The sequence below is a fragment of the Pholis gunnellus genome (assembly GCF_910591455.1).
Source record: "Pholis gunnellus genome assembly, chromosome: 9".
Lineage (NCBI taxonomy): Eukaryota > Metazoa > Chordata > Actinopteri > Perciformes > Pholidae > Pholis > Pholis gunnellus.
In genome coordinates, this window is record NC_136535.1 from 12,864,763 (window position 1) to 12,885,699 (window position 20,937).

The 20,937-nt window shown below is 42.6% G+C and overlaps 1 protein-coding gene across 1 annotated transcript; it reads left to right on the plus strand.

Annotated features, from left to right (window-relative positions):
- The first annotated feature begins 560 nt into the window (after window positions 1-560).
- On the plus strand, window positions 561-19,169 carry dhx36 (DEAH (Asp-Glu-Ala-His) box polypeptide 36). The gene is made up of 26 exons (XM_079166888.1): window positions 561-1,036; window positions 1,831-1,979; window positions 2,112-2,210; window positions 2,360-2,579; window positions 3,257-3,295; window positions 3,427-3,597; window positions 3,796-3,875; window positions 6,117-6,191; window positions 7,203-7,369; window positions 7,470-7,551; window positions 7,702-7,842; window positions 8,670-8,775; window positions 11,518-11,605; window positions 12,193-12,248; window positions 12,359-12,423; window positions 12,927-13,070; window positions 13,482-13,599; window positions 14,520-14,618; window positions 15,173-15,346; window positions 15,490-15,576; window positions 15,667-15,750; window positions 15,899-15,998; window positions 16,158-16,248; window positions 17,218-17,338; window positions 18,678-18,830; window positions 18,904-19,169. Exons 1-26 carry the CDS (start codon window positions 794-796, stop codon window positions 19,150-19,152), a joined length of 3,201 nt encoding a protein of 1,066 aa, XP_079023014.1. The 5' UTR covers window positions 561-793; the 3' UTR covers window positions 19,153-19,169.
- Window positions 19,170-20,937: the final 1,768 nt, after the last annotated feature.

Sequence of the window (20,937 nt, forward strand, 5' to 3'; positions counted from 1 at the left end):
CCTGCATAAATAATGAACAATATAGTTTTTTGTTTGCTTGTTATAAGATGTCCAGAAAAAAAAGAAGCAAAACTGAAGATCAAGCGAAAAAGATTTCACCAAAGGGACTATCAACAAAAGAGATGTGTGATCATGACACCTCTGATAAATGGAGTCAGTATCCTACATCAGGATTACTTTCAGCTCTTACAATTTTTTGGGAAGAAAATACAACAACAGACGTGTTAGGCTCTGATTTTTGATGTCACACAGTTTTCTGACGGAGCCGTTCAACAATCACAGCAGCGATCTTGTTATTACACTGAGCCTAAAAGCAAATTAGCCTTCAACATCTGAAGCAAATTAGTTATTGCAATATCTGTTTATGGATTGATGAGAAGTTAACATTACAGTTGCCTGGCTAAGTAAAAAACATGGTAAAAAATATGCTACCACCACGTCCACCAACCACAATTCGAACAACCAATCACAGAGCGCTGCCACGAGCATATCAGGCAGCTGGAAATTATTTCTGACGTCATTTTTGTGCGACATGCCGATGGAATCGAACAAGCGCCATATGAAAGTGTTGCATGTTGACAGCGTCATCTGCATGTAAACAACTGTATCAAGAAATGAACTGTCGGCAGCTACGTATGTTTAACTTCAGTCTCTGACCCACACGTCCTTTCAACACATCCAGCTAAGCACTGACGCTTAGCAACGTAAGCATTAGCGAGGAGCTAACATTACAATACATCGTAACGTTACGTTTTAGCATTCGTTGCTACCACCGCTTTTTACGGACGGCGGCATGAGTTCTGGCTATGGTGGTCGAGGAGGGAGGAGAGGCAGAAGAGGAGGTGGAGGATACAGAGATGGAAGCAGAGAAAGACGGGACAGAGGAGGTTCGAGTGGACACAGTTCCGACTTTGACCAGGACCGAGGAGGAGGTGGACCACGGGACCGTCCTCCTCCACACCTGAAGGGACGGGAGATTGGTCTGTGGTACGCAAGATACGGAGCCGTGAGGAGGAGGCAGGGTGACCGGAGATCGGTATGGATTGTGTTTGGTTGCGTGCTCTTGCACATTGTGTTGCGCAGGGCAGGTTGTCACTCCATTAGAAACAGAGAGCAGGACCTTAAGCACAGATAAGAGTCTGAGGCACTCTGAGGGCGACATTCCCTGCTAACCGATTTATGAACCCCTGTAGTAGACACCTGAGTGCCTGATTTCCAATGCAAAGTGTGGGGCATATGCTGATTTAATTGAAAAAAGGTTAAAAGCACAAAGTCTATGTGCAGATATTTGCACCCTAATCGATGGGCAAAATCCTGCAGATAGGTGGTACGTCACCCAGATCCTGACACATCCTATTCTAGCTCAATGTAGTAGATAGATAACGGCCTCAACAATAGAGACACCTGCCCTGAATGTTTTTTTTTTAACTTTGAGTCATAACTGTAATAAGTTGTTTGACATTATCAGAGCCGAAAACACATTTGTTGATTTAATTTACTGGATCGTGTGAATGGGCGTCTAACGTCTGAGGGTGACAGAATTGGTTTCAACCCTTAAAGCAAGCCAACAGAGTTCACGGTCCATGGCAGAGAAGTTACAATAGAAGTTGCATAGTGCTAAAAGAGCAAGTAATCATCCAGCTATCACTGAAAAGCAAAAATAACTTAATGTGTATCGCTGGTACATGGATTTTATATTTCAGAGGGATTCAGTTGGATTTTTCAATAATTCACTCATAACATTGCTTCAAACGGAGCGCTGGTGTCACATTTGTACAGGTTAACTGCAATGTTACGACTGAACTTTCCCCTTTTCATGTCCATGTGCAGCGGGCGGTGGTCCAGATGGATGAGGCCAGAGAACAGCATATTACAAAGCTGCTCAGCTCTGTCCAAAATGATCACCCTGGTTCGTGGAGAGATGCGAGAGCCTCTACGTCTAACAGCTTGCAGACAGCTGCAAATAACAGCAGTCATTGGTAAGAACAGCTTGTATAGCTATTCTGTTCAAGATAAATAAAGAAGATAGGAGCAAAAGTGTCTGGAGTGTCAGTTATTTTTTTTTTAGCTGCGAGTGCTGTTAAAAATGTCACTCTAATTTGTGAATGCAGTTACTTCGATGGCGACATGTCTGAGGAGGAAAAACAGAAGATTGAGCTGAAGTCTGAGGACGAGGAGGAAGAGGTTACTCCAGGCCAGAAGTCGCAACGGTAACTTTGCAAGCAAATAAGATGCATTGCTCCAAAAAATATAGTTCAATATTTGATGGTGTTCCATGCCACAATCACAGAACAACCAATATTGTCTGGTGATCCACCGTATTGTGGGTATTTACGCACTTTATTGTTTTTCTGTTCAGATACTTCTCCCGTGCAGTTGTTAAAGATGAGCCTCCGGACACGTGGGATGATGAAGAGCAGCAGCAGCAGCAGGAGAAGGTGGAGAAAGAGACGCTGAGAAGGAAAGACAAGGACCTGGAGTTCTTAATCCAGGAAGTAGCCAGAGACAGTTCACTTGATGACCGCTTAAAGAGAGACCTGCAGACCAAGAAATCAGATGCGAAGTACAAAGAAATGCTGGTGAGCAAACAGATTAGTATCAAGTTCATGATGTTGAATGTAATGATTTTATCATGTGTCTGCAAATATTAAGATGTCCACTGCACCAGACTTTTGTTGTTGGTTTGATGCCCAACATCATTTATATTTTTTTAGATAGGATGCATACCATCCAATTCAAAGGGTTGCATGATTATTTCTGTGGGGAAGATTGGTTTACTAAAGAAATGAAGAGTGGAGTAAAAATAGCCAACGCTAAAACGCAGCATAGGCGTCTTAATAATTAGTAAAACCTGCCCGTTAATTTGCAAGAATTCTTTGGCTTGTTTTGAGATTTATCGGTCAACAGATGTTTATCTTTATGGATCTGAATAGTTTAGTATAATACAGAGTACGGTTGGGAAATATGGGGAATTAATATCCCACATGTAAAATATTGGGAAATGTTTTAAAAATGAAATTACAGAGCAGATTAGTCCCAATATTGTAATGTCACATTATTCCACTTTGTGAATATTGAGGAATTACTGAATTATTGTCAACCCACTGTTCAGAATCTGGTTTGTAAGTTTAGAATAAGAGATGTTTTGGTATTTAAAAACTGTACTCATCATCAAGTTATAAAGAAAGAATGTCTTCTCTTTATTTTATTGATTTTCCTCAGTGTTAATAAATGTTTCCAATTTCTTTGCCTTCAGAAATTCAGGGAAAGACTTCCATCTTATAGCAAAAAAGAGGTAAGCTTTTGATTCCACTAACTCCTAAAAGCAAACACTCTTCCGCATCATTGTGTATTCTGCTAAATGAAATATTATCCTCTTCATCTCGTGACCTTTCCTCTCATTTGCTGCCATCTTTCTGTACTCAGGAGCTGGTTGAGCTCATCAACTCGAACCGTGTCCTGGTGGTGAGTGGGGAAACAGGGTGTGGAAAGACCACCCAGGTTACCCAGTTCATCCTCGATGACTACATCAACAGAGGCGTGGGCTCAATGTGTCGTGTGGTCTGCACGCAGCCTCGCCGCATCAGTGCCATCTCCGTATGTACATTTTTCGTTTTTTAGCTCTGTGTTGAATTACATGTTGCTTTGTGCATACCAAGGATATATGTGGTTGTGTTGTATTATGTTTATGGGCTGCGTATGTCATTTCCTGCTTCTGTCATGTAATTTAGATGAATATTCTTCAACAATGCTGATCGTGTTCTTACATTTTGTTTTGTGCGTCCTCCCTCTCAGGTAGCAGAGCGTGTAGCATCGGAGAGGGCAGAAAGTGTAGGAAATGGAAATTCTTGTGGTTACCAAATCCGCCTGCAGAGGTAAGGAAGTCTCTTCAAACATACGTTTTATAATGTAATCAACATAACTGATGCTATAGCAGCATCTACGCTAACCTCTTTAGGAGCCGCCATTGTTCGCCTCGCACACACCTAAGCCACGCCCATAGCTGCCAGTAGCTCGAACCGGATGTTTTCCAGCTGATTGGAATTTGATAAGCAGTGGAGAACAACCTTTAAAACATTATGTTGTATTGTAGTTCATTCCCATACATGCTGCTCAGAGTAATCGCAGTGACCGGCTGGCACAGTCGTAGCTAACAGCTAACATGCATTATGATGAGTTCAGTTTAAAGAAGTCCCATGAATAGGCTCTATGCACACGGTAGTGTTGACGGACTTCTGGTAAAAACTCTGCTAGCTTAACCACTTCCGCTGTAGCATATCTGTCCAGTCTACCCGTACCCTGGGTCAGACGCCCTCATCACCTCACTGTAAACATTGAGCACTGCTGGTGTGTAGCAGTTATTAAGCTATTCCGGGGTCACCCAAATTAACATCAAGGCTGGCAACACATTCAGGACCATACTTCTGTTCTTCACAACCACATTTCATGCATCAACAACTCCAAATTACGCTGTAAAAGCTCCTTCATTTCCATTTTGAGTTCACATCAGCACTCGCTGGAGGTTTTTCCAAACTCTTCTCAGTTCAATCACTTGCTAAGATTTATAATAGCTTATAACCACAAACATGAACGTTTTATTTTATTTTTTTTATTTAAAGATGAATGACTACAGCAAATGATGGAAGCGATGAGTATTCAGTGATATAATACATTTAGAAAAAGCAGAAATAGATAAACAAAATGAAACATCAAAACACCAACAATGGTCATCAGCGTGCAGCTCATTCTCCCGGTCCACCTAAATGGTGTGAAACCCAATTGTGGCAATTGTCACACTGGACCCACAGCCTTATATTCTCTTTCCAGAGGAAAAAAAAGACAATTGTCTCGAGTTGGCATGCAAAGATTGGGGGCAGGAAACTGGCCTGTTGGGGGCACAAGCAGATTGAGGGGCCAGTGATCGGAAAGGTTGTTCAATAAACAAACATAAACCTAGATAAAATCTGAGTACCATGTTATTACCATAGTTCTGGGTTATATACCACTCCAGATCAGTCACTGGGGCTGTGAGGTTGCACAAAGCTTCTTTAGCTGCCACACAGGTACACCGGCAGCTATGTTGCTGCACAGGATGGGAATCCCTAGAGGAGATTTGAAAAATGACAGTTACAAAATTAACTGTAGCCAAGTAACTTAGCTACAGTTAAAATACACTAAAAGTAGAAAAGCTGAATTGCAGACAAAATGATTCATTTAAGTTGTACTCATTTAAAACAAGGAACACAGATCGTAAACGCATTAAGTTAGCAGTATCACCAACGAAGAAAATGGTTTATTCTGCATCATGTTGGCTAAAGTGTTGTTGATGCTTTTATTAGATTAGATTATATTGTTTTTTAGCCACATGACCAAAGCCAGTGGAATTTGTTTGTGGTACAGTATTTTGTTCCCTTTAGCACAAATACATAATGTGGCCCCTGGCAAGCTGCTCCTTCAGCAGTTTCTTTAATTTTATAATAAACATGCTTGATTGCTGTTATCAATCTAACTCACTGTTATTTATAATGTTTTCTTATCTTTATCTATATGCTGTTGGATCATTGCTATTGATGATCTTATTAGGTCCTCTGTGTATTTGCTTGTTGTATGAGTGTGTGTATGTGTGTGTGTATATATATTTAGAATTAACAAAGTCATTTCAAGATTGCTATTTAATGAAGAAACTTTTCTTCTCTAATACTTGTGCAAAGTATGATAATGCCTATTGCAACAAATTACATGACTTATTAGAAAGCATTTTCTTTATCGACAACATTTTTTTAGCAACATCAATCTCAGCTTTATGTGAACTTCTGTGTACAGACTGAGCATCAATATGTCGCCGCTTTGAAATAATCTTTGTGTGTGTGTGTGTGTGTGTGTGTGTGTGTGTGTGTGTAATCCTGAACTGGAAAAGGAAGATGTGTGAAAGACAATGTTGTCTTTCACACATCTTAGTCATTTAGATTTTGACCCCAACACTTTGTTACAGTCGCATTCACAAATGTGGACTGAATGAGACTCATTCTGGCATCTTGCGTCTTCACTTTGTACTCGTCTTAATTAGTGTCCTTTGGGAAATGTTAAGTCTTTTTTTCTCTGCTTCTATTTCTCAGCCGGTTACCACGGAGACAAGGTTCGGTCCTGTACTGTACGACAGGCATTATTCTTCAGTGGCTTCGCACAGACCCGTAAGTTCCCCCCCCCCCCCCCTCATCATCACATCACCTCCCTGCGTTTCTTCTTCTCTGCTTTTCCTCTTTGTGTCTTTGTTGCAACTGTCCTTCCTCCAGTCTCTTATTCCATCTGCGTCACTCGTGTTTTATTCCCATTGGTTTGTGGTTGACTGTCTGCCGTCTGTGGAAGGTGCATTAGTATGGCTCCTCATCCTCAAAGGCAGAGAAATGAAGACACACACACACACACACACACACACACACACACACACACACACACACACACACACACACACACACACACAGCTTTTGTTGACTCATCCTTGCATTCTGAGTGTCTTCAGAAAAAAACCCCACAGAGACTAAGTGAGAGTGCCAGCTTCTCTTGTTGTCTTGCTTCATGGTCTTTTCAGAGTTGGCAGAGCTCTAGTGAGTCATTTTAGGACTACAGTCGTCTGGCAAAATGCTGCAACTCTTTGGCATTAAGATGTATTTAAGCAGCAGCTTGCTTTCAAGCTGACAGTTGTATGGACTGCAGCTATGTTTACACTTGTCAGTTTTTTGCCTCCAGCCATCAAGTGATACGTTTATATTTAAAGTCCCACAGAGCATTTTGATTCGTCATTAAACTACTGCTGTACAGATGAGCCTAATGAGGCCTAATGAGGACACTGCATTCCAAATCGCATATTTACTTTTAGTACATACTGCAGCTGCCCTTACTAAGTATGTTTTGTTGCATGCCGTTTGCCTTAAATTGGGACATACTACTTCGTCATAACAATGCACCTTGAACTATGACCCTCTTGCTCATATATCCGCTGATTGTGGGTCAGAATAGCCAGAAAAACATGCTGGCTTGCGTACTGCAAAATGCAACTTATACTATGTATTGGGACATACTAAATCTTATTTCGGGCATACTAAACAGTATTGTCGTATTGGGTATTGCAATGCACAGAGTGACCCAACCTAAAATCCACCACCGACTAAAACATTTCCCTTTATTTATTGTGTATGTGTCAGATTGTTGTCCAGCATCAGCCACCTGGTGTTGGACGAGATCCACGAGAGGAACCTGCAATCTGACGTTTTGCTCGTCATTGTGAAGAACATACTCACCCTTCGAGATGACCTCAAGATCATCCTCATGAGTGCCACGCTCAACGCAGAGAAGTTCTCTAAATATTTTGGTATGACATGCCGAAGTTTGTTCAGCACTGGTCTTGCAGGTTCGTTGTTTTGGATTGTTCCTCCTTCTCATCTAACCGTTTCCCTGCGTCAAACCTGTAGGCAACTGTGCAATGATCCACATCCCTGGTTTGGCGTTCCCGGTTGAGGAGTTCCTACTCGAGGACGTTGTGGAGATGACCAGGTAGAACGACACTGCTCCCAAACGCACACATACAAAGACAGTCGCACACTAACATGCACACACGCACACACAAATGCAAAGATACAAACGGAACCACACCCCTTTTTGTTTTACCGGGGTCTTCTATGAAGTGGTTGGTGTGTCTTCCAGGTATCGTCCCCAGAATAAGGACCGTCGCCCATCAAGGAAGAGAAACTTTTGGCAGGGGCACGCCTCCAGGCCTGAGAAGGAGGAGAAAGAGGCTGAATACAAGGAGAGTTGGCCCACGTATGCACGCACACTGCAGGGCAGGTGAGTTGGTGAGAACAGCCGGGTAGTTGGATTGTTAGAGAAGCTGCCAGGTTGATAGATGTGTTGTGTAGGTGGCGAATGGGAGGATATGGCTTTGTGCCATTCACATTTTAAAATGAATATCTCCTTTTCTTTGTGAATTTGAACTTTAAGTTTACCTTAGTGTTTAAAAGCTGAACTTGACCCTTTGATAGATTTGCTAGGTAAACACTACATTTATACATCTGCATTACAGTGTTGTACCCACGAAAAAACACTGCACCAACTGTAATCTACTACTGAATCTTTGTTGTGTGGTTTTCCATTCCGCAACTGCTTGAGGGGAGAAGCTCAACATCTCAATAAAACTCTTCTTGAATTATTACAGCTATTTGCAGTGAAGTCCTTTTTCTTTGCCACCATTTTTTACTGCTAAACAATGAAACCTGTTTTTCTCCCTGTAATCATTCCTGCTGTCCATGCTGAGGTCTCAGCAGTGAGTTAGACAAATCAAGTTTGTTCGAGATACAAGAGATGTATTTGTCATTTGCACCTTTTTAAAGGTATACAGTGGAATTCTTTGAACAATGCTCACTGAGTCAGTTTAAAAGGAAAACAAGAAAAAGGGCAAAGAGGTAATAAAAGGCACATAGGTAATACAATGAATTAAAATGGCAGCATTTATAAGTAAACAATAAATACATATATACACCCTTCATAAACATGGTAAATATCAAGTGTAAAATAGTGTGCACTTAGAAGTCCAAAGTGAAAAATATAAAACATGTTAAGGCACGGACGATGGAGGCTTGTCTATGTATTCATTGTCTGTGTCCCATGTTTTGCAGATACTCTGACCACACCATTGAGACAGTGGAGATGTTGGACGATGATGACAGGATTGACCTGGAGCTGATCGTGGCACTGATTCGCCATATTGTGCTCAATCAGGAGGTGAGTTTGTATGTCTGGGTTCAGGGCAGCCGTATGAAAGTGGCTAAATTGTGGTGTCTTGAATTGGATTTCTTCAATGAAGTATGAAGAAAATGGGATTCCAGGGAGTTTGTCATGTGTGTCGGAACCGCCTAAAAGCCCTGAGTGCTTGTGTCACGGACACTTGTCCTGTAGATTTTAAGGATTTTTTTTTTCCTGGACTTGAAAAGCTCCAAATATTTTGATCGTAGACAAAGCAGTGCTCCGCTCGGAACATGGTTTCAGATCAAATAAAAGTGAATAGTTGACAGAGGTACAGAAATGCTTAGACACACATCACATTCCTAGGTTAGAGCAGATGGAAGGAACGGGAGGGCTAGCTTCCAGACACGGAGCGACATTAGATCAGAGGAAATAACACGGATTCTGGCAGCAGATCTGTGCTAATGACTGATCGAACAGATGCTCTCCCGATGCACATCCATTTCCTTCTTCTTTTTTTCCTTTTTTTACTCTTTCCTGTTAAATTTCCTCTTTTTTATTTCATTTCAGTGTTCAGTTAAGACTCTGGTTATGTGGAGTATAATGTAAACTAAGTCGGATCAAACTTTTTTTTCCTTTATATCAGGAGTTGCATGTGCAGGTGAAATGAAGGCAGGGCAAAACATTTGAGAAACGGTGGCTATTTCAGTAAATCCCCTGTTCAAATTGTATTTGCAGCATGTTTCTTATGTTTTTCATCTGTGTCTATAGAGTCGCGTAGGTCAGTGCCAACATGTGTGATAACAAAGCTGCACAATGAAACCGATATATCACAAGCAATACCATGGAGTGTGGGCTTTTGTCCCCATTAAAAGGGAGAAAACAACGATGAGGACAACTTAGAAAATGGAGCGCCTGAATAGAAGGAAAACAATCGATGCTGCTCTCACTTTTCCTGTATTTTTTTCCAGATGAAGTGAAACTAGTTCAACGTATTTTGCTAGTTTGTTGGTGTATAGGAGAGAGAAACAGGAAAAAGAGACAGGCCCCAGAATGAGATGTGACTAACGCGGTCAGACAGAATAATTATCCCTTCCCCTATGAAGCCATATCTCTATCAGTCACGGCCACCCTGAGCCAGTCGACCAGCTGATTCGCCGTGGCGTTGTCCGGCGCTCGAGAGGGAACCGCTTGATTCTCCGTGACGGCGTTCTGAACCGAGGATACGGGGCCGTCTGCCACTGTGATGATTAGTTAATTATGTTGCAGGAGTCCGTGATTAGACACCTAGGGGGTTGACATACAGGCATTAATGAACACCTGCTGGCTACAACTGTGTGTGTATGTGGGTAGAGTGGTGTGTGTGTGTGTGTGTTAAGTAGTAGCCCTACACTACAGAGCTTGCTGTGCCGTTACTTGATTTTTAGTTGGAGTTAATCAGAGGCGCTTTCTGCACGTGTGTGAAGATGTGTTTCTGTCAGGTTGTAACTCGGCACGCCGCCTGCTCGGCTCTCCTCCTCCTTTATCTTTCACACACGCATGCACGGACATTAACGCACATAAATCTAGTCCCAAGTGGGTGCCAGTGAGTGAGCACTGGTGATAATAATTAGCTTTAATTAAAAGGCAGAGCTTCTCAGGACCCAGAAGCTATAGTCTGTTCGTCATCTCCCCTTCCTCTCAGGAAATGAAAAGTCCTTTTTAAAGACTGGGTTACTTTTGTATCCGCCTAATATTATCCTGACTATCATTTCTGTTTGATTTTAGGTCTTTAATGTAGCAAAGTATAGCACTTCCCTTTTGATATTGCATAAAAGTTGGATTTTGCTCCGGTTTCTAAAGTTTCGAGCTTCTAACTCATTGTTTATTTCTGACCTTTTCAACATAGTCTTTAAAAGCTGCTGATTATGAGAGTCGTTAATGATTCCAAAGCCAGGTATCAAAGCGCACTACTCTTTGTGTATTAACTGAAATGTGTTTGTAGCAACTGGCATTCAAATCCTGGTTCGGTTCTGTTTAGTTAAGGATATTTCCCGTTTTAAATCAGGAAACTCTGCTAACATAAGACAGTGTTTGAATAATGTAAAGTACCAGAATGGCCCCTTGTGGTCACCTTGTGTTTTATTTTAGAGAAAACATTTTATTGTAATCTGTAAATCTCTTTCAGGTATTCTGCGTTTTTTTTGCTGCTACAATAATACGATTGCTCCTCATCAATCATTCAAGTTGTCCTTATCCCTTGTATCATTATGGGATGTTGTTTTTAATGTTTGAGGAGCTGACACCTAATTTACGTTAAGTGGTCATCCTTTCCATTGTCAGACAGCTGAATTTGCTCGCGCTGGAATACTTCCAACTTTATTAGCCTCCGTCATCTGTTTATCCTGCTGATGTTTTCTCAGCTTGCATTTGTGTGCCTCTATATTTTCCAGGTGACTAATTGGTTTTCTTTTTCTTTCTTTTTTTTGTTGCTGTTTTGAGATCCCTGTGGTAATGTGAAGCCGAGGCCGCCCTGTAGTGGGAAGATGTTGTTGGCATTATGATGTTGGCAGGCAATGTCGGGGGCCTATTGTGTGGCCGAATGTGGCGGCTTGGAGCTCAGGGCGAGTCAGCTCCTCCGAGGACGCGGGAACCTCGCTCACTTGGCTCAGGTGTTGCTGAGGCTCCTCCGGCTAATGGCAGTTTGTTTATTGGTGTATTTCTTTTCCTCTTCTGAAACCCCGCTGTTTTTACTGTGTGGCTTTCAGCTGCTAAGTGTTGTGTCATGTCTTTGTCTGACAGGATGGAGCAATCTTGGTCTTCCTCCCTGGCTGGGACAACATCAGCGGTCTCAATGACCTGCTCACGGCTCAGCAGATGTTCCGATCAGGTACCAGCGTGGAAATACGTTCGAGCGTGATTATGTCACTAGTTTGGTCTCTGGTCCGATATAACTTACAGAAGTGTGTAGAGCTGAAACAGTTAATCCATTGGAAATTAATTGGTTTTTAGAAAATGGATTAATCAGGAACATATTCTTCTGATTCATTGATAATAGAAATAGTTGTTCGTTGCAGCCCTAGTGTGATATGAAAACTTATTGAGAATGGACTTTTCAGTGAAGTAGAAGACATCTTGTATTCTGTTGTTAAAACGTTTTGAAATTTGTATACATACATACAATTCTTCTTTGAGAGAGTACGAGTAGATACTGTATACATTTAAGCATTTTTAACTAATACAAAGTAAATACACTGGATTAAATACATTGTGTTTTTCTGTCCATATTTAATAACAATATGTTTTGTTACCAAAGATGAAGAAATGGTGACAGATTGTTGCATTCTTGATATTAGCCCGGAATTTCAAGGTTATATCTCTACACAACTGTTGAGCCTCACACACTAGCAGTATTCTCTTATGTTGTCAAATGGTTCTTTGTTTGAGCTTTTCTTTTCGTGTCCTGTTGTGTTTCAGACCGGTTTGTCATCATCCCTTTGCACTCCCTCATGCCTACCGTTAATCAGACGCAGGTTAGCGTTCTTCTGTTCCTCTCTGTGCTCGTCTCTCCAACTGTCTCTGCCAATTGTCCTCTTCAATATCACAAAAGTCTGATCTTATATTTCCCCCATCCTCTTCTCAGGTGTTCAAAAGGCCTCCTCCTGGAGTTAGAAAGATTGTGATTGCTACCAATATAGCTGAGACCAGGTATGTGAATGTGTGTGTGTGTGTGTGTGTGTGTGTATTTGTTTGGGTTGTGCAGCTTTCTTACTAGTTTTTGGCTGTTACTTTTGGGGAAAATGGGAAAAGAAATACTCCCCGTCTCAGTCAGTCATGTATGTGTGTGTGCTTGGGTGTACTAGTGTAATGCAGTAGGTCCAAGTCATTAATAGAAACGGCAGATTTGGGGCTAATTAGCATACATTTCCTGGAGTGATTATGGACATATTGGCTTGGATGGAGCACAATTTGTTAATGCATTCACTGAGCATTGTGCAAGCTGCCTGCACTCCCCTCACATCAGTCACCTAAATATAGACTCTAAACCTACCAGAGGGCTATATTTTAGTTTTCTTTACTTCTGAATGATTGCGCGTGAGTCTTAGCTAAGACTTCTTCCCAGACTGCTTTGAAGATTTGGTCTTTATTCCATCCTCTTTTTTTTTTTTTTCTGTCTCTCCCTCTTCTTCTCTCGCTACTCTTCCTCACAGCATCACCATAGATGACGTTGTTTACGTGATAGACGGAGGCAAGATTAAGGAGACCAACTTCGACACCAACAACAACATCAGCACCATGACAGCAGAGTGGGTCAGCCTGGCCAATGCCAAGCAGAGGAAAGGACGTGCTGGCAGGTATGTGTGTGGATATAACGAGGGCATGCTGCATGTTAGTGCCTCTGGGTATGCAGCGCTTATCTGGAGGCATTATTTCCCCTTCTATTTGTCAGCTCAGCTTTCTGACAGTCTTTCCCATCAACCCACTCCTTCCTGCCTTCCCATCTGTAAACACTGAGAAAGGCAAAGCGTAGTCACTCTCAGGTTGTTTCCAGTCTGTGACTGGAGATGTCTGTTCTGTTAGCTAGCTCTGACATCAAAGTGGAGCAAGGCCCAATTAGCAGGAGCTGCTCACCGAGGGAAGTTTCATCCCATTGATTTCAAATTAAGCTCTTGTCACAGGAGTGATGTAACACGCAACCTCTTTTTTTTTTCTTTCTTTTCTCTCTCCCTCTCTGTCCCACTCTCTTCTTCTGTGCATATTTCCAGAGTGTGTCCAGGGAAGTGCTATCATCTGTACAATGGTCTCAGGGCCAGCCTGCTGGATGCTTATCAATTACCCGAAATCATGAGGACACCACTGGAGGAGCTCTGTCTGCAGATCAAGGTTGTCTATGTGGAGAGACAAAATGGGTGTTGTCTGGGGAGTTGAGATGAGGACGTGAATGAGTTTAGTGAGCGCAGAAGGGGAACGAGGACAGCGCTGCTGTTTCTGATCCTGTGTTAAATTACAGCCTCTCCTGCCTAATGAGAACGAGGGATGAACATTCTGGGCTGACTCGTGCCCCTTTTTGCTCTCGAGCTCTTTTCGCTCCATTTTTGCCAAAAACATAATCGCTCCTCTTCTGAGCCTCGTTCTCTTACATGAACGGGCGCTTTCTTCTTTGGTTGCTTACTATTTTTATTTTTTTTTAAATCCTCATACTCCACTCAGACATATTTCAACCCATGCTAATGGAACATTGAGCCAGAGTTCACTCAGATCTAGTGTTTGCAATGATTGTTCTCACCAGTATTTTCTATTGGATATGCATTTGAGTGTGTGTCTTCCACTACTTCAGTTGGATGTTTTTGAAGCTAGTGGGTGAGAGGAGGACTAATGCATCAGGGTGTCCTTAAAGCGAGAGAAACACTGACAACACGCTAACCCTGAGCAGACTCTCTAATGCACAAGCAATCCAACACCAACCGATTAGTCAGACATAGAAATGCGGTCGCTTCCTTACTCTTCAGTTTCTCACAGGTAGATGTTTGGTGTATTTTAAAAATCTCTTATTTGATATGAAGGTCAATACATATTTAGAGAATCACCTTTTGTCACTAATGGTAACATGGTTAACTCAATAATGGCAAAGCGTGAGAAGACACGCATAAAGCTAAGTGCAGTCGACCTCACCATCGCTATATACTGTACTGCCCACAATTCAGTGCTGCAAGTGACAAGCAGTCAGACAAAGAGGAGGGAATGTAATATAAAAATAGTTTTGCTGATAAATGTGTAATGTGATTGTGATGTGTGCTGCCTAGATTTTGAAGCTTGGGTCTATAGCTCAATTCCTGGAGAAATCCCTGGACCCTCCCACCACAAACGCCATCAGCCTCGCCATTAAGAACCTCGTAGACCTGGTAAGAAACAGTGAAGATCAATCCTTTTATTTTCAAAGATCTAATCAGAAACAACAAGACGGCTGCAACTAACCAATAGTTACATTATCAATTAATCTGAGTCATTGTTTCAGCGTTAATCAATACTCGGCAAAGACGTGTACCAAAGTAATTTGGGAAACGGTAGCATTTCAGCAAGAGAGACCATCTCTTACCTGAGCATGTGGTTTCAAGGTCTCCTGTCTGGAAGTATTATTAATAAATCTGCTAGTACCAAGGATGCTTGTCCTCTAGTGGAGGAGGTAGGTTGGAAAAGAAATGAGGACTAAATGAGAAATCAGTACTAATTTAAAGGGTTCAAGAAGATAAAGCACGGTAATGAATTCACGCTAACAAGGTTAAAACTAATGGAAGAAAGTGGTATGTGACGGTAACAAAAGTCAAAGCAGCTAAGCCTTAATTAATACATCTTATTTGCCTGCTTTATATGTGGAAATGTTTTAACCCGTGTCGAGCTGTAGATCACTAAAGATGTGTGCTTTTCTTCTGGGTTTTGTGACTGTGTTGTGTGCTAGAACGCCCTGGACCGCTCAGAGAATCTGACATCGCTGGGTTTCCACCTGGCTCGCCTGCCTGTGGAGCCTCACATTGGCAAACTCATTCTGTTTGGAGCTCTGTTGGGCTGCCTCGACCCCGTACTCACCATTGCTGCTTCACTCAGCTTCAAAGACCCTTTCTTCATACCCCTGGTAAGGCACCGAGCTCACAGACATGAAAGCTTGTGTCAGCAGCGATACACAGGCACACTTCAACACATTGCCGCCTTCTTCTTCTTCTTCTTTCATTGCAAAGTAGGTATTACATGATTATTACATGCATTTGTCTGTCTCAGGGTAAAGAGAAGATGGCAGACATGAGGAGAAGGACCCTCTCCAGAAACTCCAAGAGTGACCACCTCACTATTGTCAATGCCTTCCAGGTAAGACAGCCCACATCTGTCCCATCGGTCTTTCATCTCTGTCTGCTGTATACATTGAGTCTGTTTTTATTTTATCCTGTGATTGACCAGGGCTGGGAGGAAGCGAAACGCAGCGGTGCCAGGTATGAGAGGGAGTACTGCTGGGACAACTTCCTGTCTGCCAATACACTCCAGGTGAGCCAGTCTGATTAGGAGTGTTGTGCCGAGCTCTATACTGATGTGCTTTTGCAAAGAAAACCACATTACATGTTGAAGTTGACTCCTGCCTGTGCTGATAAGGACATGCAGCCTTTTTAGAAGCAATTCGCCTTTTATCATTCAGATGCTGCACAACATGAAGGGTCAGTTTGCCGAGCATCTAATGCATACAGGCTTTGTCAGCAGCAGGGACCCCAAAGACCCCAAATCCAACGTCAACTCAGGTAACTAAAAAATCATCTATTCATCGACTGGTTGCGATTCAACTGTCTGAAAGTGCTCGCTCTTATGAATCTTAAAACCAGGCCGTGGAGCAGTAATGAAATCTCATATGCAACATGCTCATTTTTTTTTATTTCTCGAACTCTCACTTCCTTCATCAGACAATGAGAAGTTGATCAAGGCGGTGATTGTAGCTGGTCTGTACCCGAAGGTGGCAACGATCAAACCATCTCACAGCAAGAAGAGGCCCGGGTGAGTCTGCCAATTCAATGAGATGAGCAAAGACAGACAATAGAGAAGCGCACAATCATTCTTATTGAACTTTTGATCGAAAAATATCTCATCAGACCTCTCGGGTAAGAGTTTTGTAACGGTCCTGTGATAATTACCTGCAGCTATTCAGAGACCATGTCAGAAAAATTGTAGCTGAAGATCAATGCAGTCATCATAAAACTGGCCTCAGGCAGCCGTCATCGGCATCGTCTGTGACCGCTGCGCCAAAAGACACACACATGCAACAGGGAGACAGACACACACTCTCACAGTAGGCCTGTCACTTCTGTTTGTCTGTCTCAGTGACAGCTTTAGACCCAGTTGGACAGTGAAAATTGCCAAAATGGGTCATTTCCTCTGCATAAGTAGTTCTCAGCCCTTGTGGTGCTAAGCCATTTTGAAAGTTTTCACACGTCTGCAGTATTTAATGGAGGCCTTGCTCAATGGAGCACTCTTTTGTTTGTTTTGCTGCTAAATCAGACCGCTGTCTGGGACAAGCAGCTTTGTTCCCCGCAGTCAAGCGGTTGGGTTTTGTCGGGCTGACACGCAGGAGTGAACACGGTGTTGCTTTCATGTTAGGGAGGATTCGCAGACTGCATCACAACTTGTCTTTGGTACCCGCCGTGCTAAAATGTCAGGAGGCATTCTTTCTGCCTCGTATTAACAAGCCTAAAGCACCTGATGGGTCGTTTCTAGAACTACTTATGATCCGTTTTGTGGAAAATCTGTAGAGTTCCTCTTTTAATGACTAGACATCTTTACCATATACTGTAGCGCACGGTGGCAGTTTCCTACCTACAGTAATGAGAAATGTTTCCCCTTCTGTTCTGTTGTCCGTTATCAAGACAATGATGGTAGTAAAACTATAAGAATTTCCTTAATCAATAGTTTTTACCAAATGTACGTCACTCAGACAAACACAGGCACTCTAACATCTTATTTTCTCAGGGTTAAGGTGTACACCCAAGCTGATGGAAAGGTGTGCATCCACCCGAAATCAGTCAATGCTGAAGAGACGGAGTTCAACTACACGTGGCTCATCTACCACCTCAAGATGAGAACGAGCAGTGTGAGTAGGCGAGGGGACATGGGAATGCAATGCCCTGTGTTTCAACGCGGCTGCATGAATGTTGTGTTTTTTTACTCTCGAGTGCGTATTGCTTGCGTCTTGTCGATTTTGTATGTGTCCCTCTGAAGGGTGCGTGTGAGTGGAAAGAAGGGCCAGTGGTTTATTCCAGCTTTACTCCGAATGAATATTTGATTAAAACGCTGCCTTTCAACTCGCCCTCAAAGGCTTTTGTGCTTCAAAGCATCCAGACACAATGTAAGAGGTGGTGGGGGAAAAACGGTCAATGCGGCTCCTGACTGCCATGCTCTCTCCCCCGTTCTTTTTTTGTTTTGTTTTTGTTGTTGCCCCTTTTTACACTCCCATTTTCACCTCCCTTCCATCTGTCTGTCTTTGTTCTTTGTGTGCAATTTCTCTTTGTGAAGGTTACCCTTTCATGTCCTCTCTGATTTCATGTCCTCTCTGATTTCATGTCCTCTCTGATTTCATGTCCTCTCTGATTTCTGCCTCACTTTGGTCTTTATGAAGAAAAGTATTTTGCTGGATTTCCCCATTAGTATTGCCACCATTAAATGTTTTCTTTTTTTCTGGAAGTAGTTCTGTGCACAATGCTCTGCATTTGTGTCTATTATGAAAGTACGGTACTCAGAGAGTCCAAGCTTGTGACGGTCGTTTGTTTACTAAGTGAGAGAGAAGGGAGCAGAAAGTCCTGGAAAGAAAAAAAAAAAAAAAAAAAGCAAGGAAGGAAAGTGAGTGACGTTAAACTTTATCTGCTCTGACGCACTTGCACCTGGTGGTCTATTACTTCACACATTCATGAGGCAAATGCAGTTGTCCCTGCTCTCTGCTTGCTTCTTTTTTCTCTTTGTCTCCCACCCACCCTCCACCTTCTCTGATGCTAATTTATAACACTTCTGTCTGTTACCTTCCAAACTGAAATATATACACATATATACATACATAGTTTCAAATTTATATGAAACTTATTTCCGTAATTTCTTTAAAAAAAAAAAAGTTTTATCTGGGTGTCAATAGTCAAGCTACTCTACATGAGCAGAGTCAGTTGAGCACAGGAAGGAAAATGGATGGAAACGAGTGCAACACATTTGTGAAATTCACAGACCGGGCAAGATGACATTTCTCTTAACACTGGAGGCACTGAAACACATTTCAAACTCGCACAGCCTCTCTTCACTAATGGGACACTTTCAGCCCACACCACAGAGTAGCTGTCGGGCGCGGTGTGTCATAATGATCCCGCTCCCCGTCACCGACTGTTAGCGTGTGTTGTTGTCAAGCTCCTGTCGTTGTGCGTTAGCGACATCTCTCTGCGTGTCCTCAGATCTTCCTCTACGATTGCACCGAGGTGTCCCCGTTCTCGCTGCTGTTCTTCGGAGGAGACATCACGATCCAGAAAGACGAGGACCAGGAGACCATCGCCGTGGACCAGTGGATCGTCTTCAGATCCCCGGCGCGCATAGCGCACCTTGTCAAAGTAAGCACAGGACACACACTCGCAACAAAAGCGAATGATGAGATACTTTTTACTGACCCCGTCTTTTCTACAGAGTTTAAAGAAAGAGCTGGATTCTCTGCTGGAGGAGAAGATCCGTAACCCTGCTCCCGTGGACTGGCAAAATCGGCAGTCCAAAGACTGCGCTGTCATCACAGCCATCATAGACCTCATCACCACCCAGGAGAAGTCTACAGGCAGCACGAAGGGCTATGGCAGCACGAAGGGCTATGACAGACCGTGGGCGTCTGCCCCAAGAGCACAACGCATTCAGTTCAATGACGACGACGACGATGACGATTAGGTGTGGCCAGGTTTTGGGCTGGTTATGAGGAGAAGAGCTTCGGAACTTGACTGACTGCACCCTTGACCACGGAGGTTAGTTGGGATATTTATGACAACCAGCTGGCATCCTTGATGGTGCTTCTGAAACCCAGGACGCAATAGTACTGGGAAGTGTTATGCACTTGAATGACTCAAATTAGTGTTGTGTTTTTTTGGCCTATTCATGTTCCAATCCACACTCTGTAGCCGTTTTGTTAATTTGGTTTGAATAAATCTTGCTCCTTTTTTTTAAGCAATGTCACTTAATAGACTGCACAATAAAAGGATCAATGAAACAAAACGCATGGCTTTGCCTCATCTGCTTTACTAAAATGAAATTTAGGAATTCAAAAACAGAGAGAACCATTACTCTGAAATGTTGCAGGCTTTATTATGGGAAACCATAATCTGTTCTGAGCTTTGAGGGAGCAATCACTAACATCACCTGTGTAATATTTAGATGGCATGAACACCTGCATTGATATCTCATAAATATCTGGAAAAAGTGCCGCTGGCCGAAGGATTTATGTACATTTCTGATTAGTCTGCACTGAATACCCAGAGAACAATGTTGAACATGTAAAATACATAATTGAGAGTACATGACAGGCCCCAGGCAATTAAGCTTTTATTTTTTTTCGTGGCTGAAATATATAAAGGTTGACTAAACAAGTTTCTACAATATAAATCTGTATCTTGGCAAACGTATGTTACAATTGGAGGCTGCTTTACATATTTACATGTACACACATGATTTACAATAGTTACAAGTACAGGAAGTGATTTGAAATAAAGATCAATTCATGCTTATGTGTGGTATCGCAGAGCTCATTTTCCCTGAGTGCAAATGCAAAGCTCCGTCCGGGTACCCATGTCCTTCCCCTCTGGGTGCTCTGCCCGCTACCGTCATACCGCACTTCATGTAGCTCAACAGTTGAGGTTGTCATTCCGGCTGGGGCTTGATGGATTGGCGCTCTCGCCACTCTCTGACCAAGCCATTCATTTCCTTTGGCTGGACATGGCAACACTAAAAAAAAAAAGATGACTCACGCTGGACAATCACATTAAAAGCAGGGGCGCTCTTCTCTTCCGGTCAAACCATCGGCACACACAAATTAATTCAGCTTGCCTCTGTGACATCAGATATAAATCCTGGGGGGGGGGGGGTATTTATATTTACACCGCTGGCTGGCATCTAGGGAGCGTGATATTTCAGGCTGTCCAAATCATCGAGTGGATGGAGAGAAAAACGGGATCTGTGACACAAATGTAGAGTCTGATTCACGGCGGTGACAAACGGCCAAGGTAGAGGACAGATACTTGGCCCTTCTACTAAACCCGTGTGATGATGTCATGAGATTATACCTCGAACTGTAATTCTCAATATTCAATTAATGACTTATTCTGTTGACACAAAGTTTCATGGGCTTCAGACAAGTAGCATTCGCGTTTGTTTTTTCTGCAGCTCAACACACACCCTTCTGTATTTTCTTGTAAATATGGTAATAGTTTAACTTGCTATCGGATGCTACTGAAGTAGCATCTGTTCTACACTAACCCACACACTGTAAAGAAGCTACCAATCCCACCGTCTTGCCTCATTAGCTCTTTCACAACCAACATCTTCATAGTTACATTGTTTCTGGCAAAGCTCCTAGTTACAAGGCCCGATGATCGTCACTAACAGAGCACACATCGGGCTGCCGTCATCGCCACACTATTCGGTCTACTTTACCTCCTATGGCGATACTGTAGTTCCAATTGT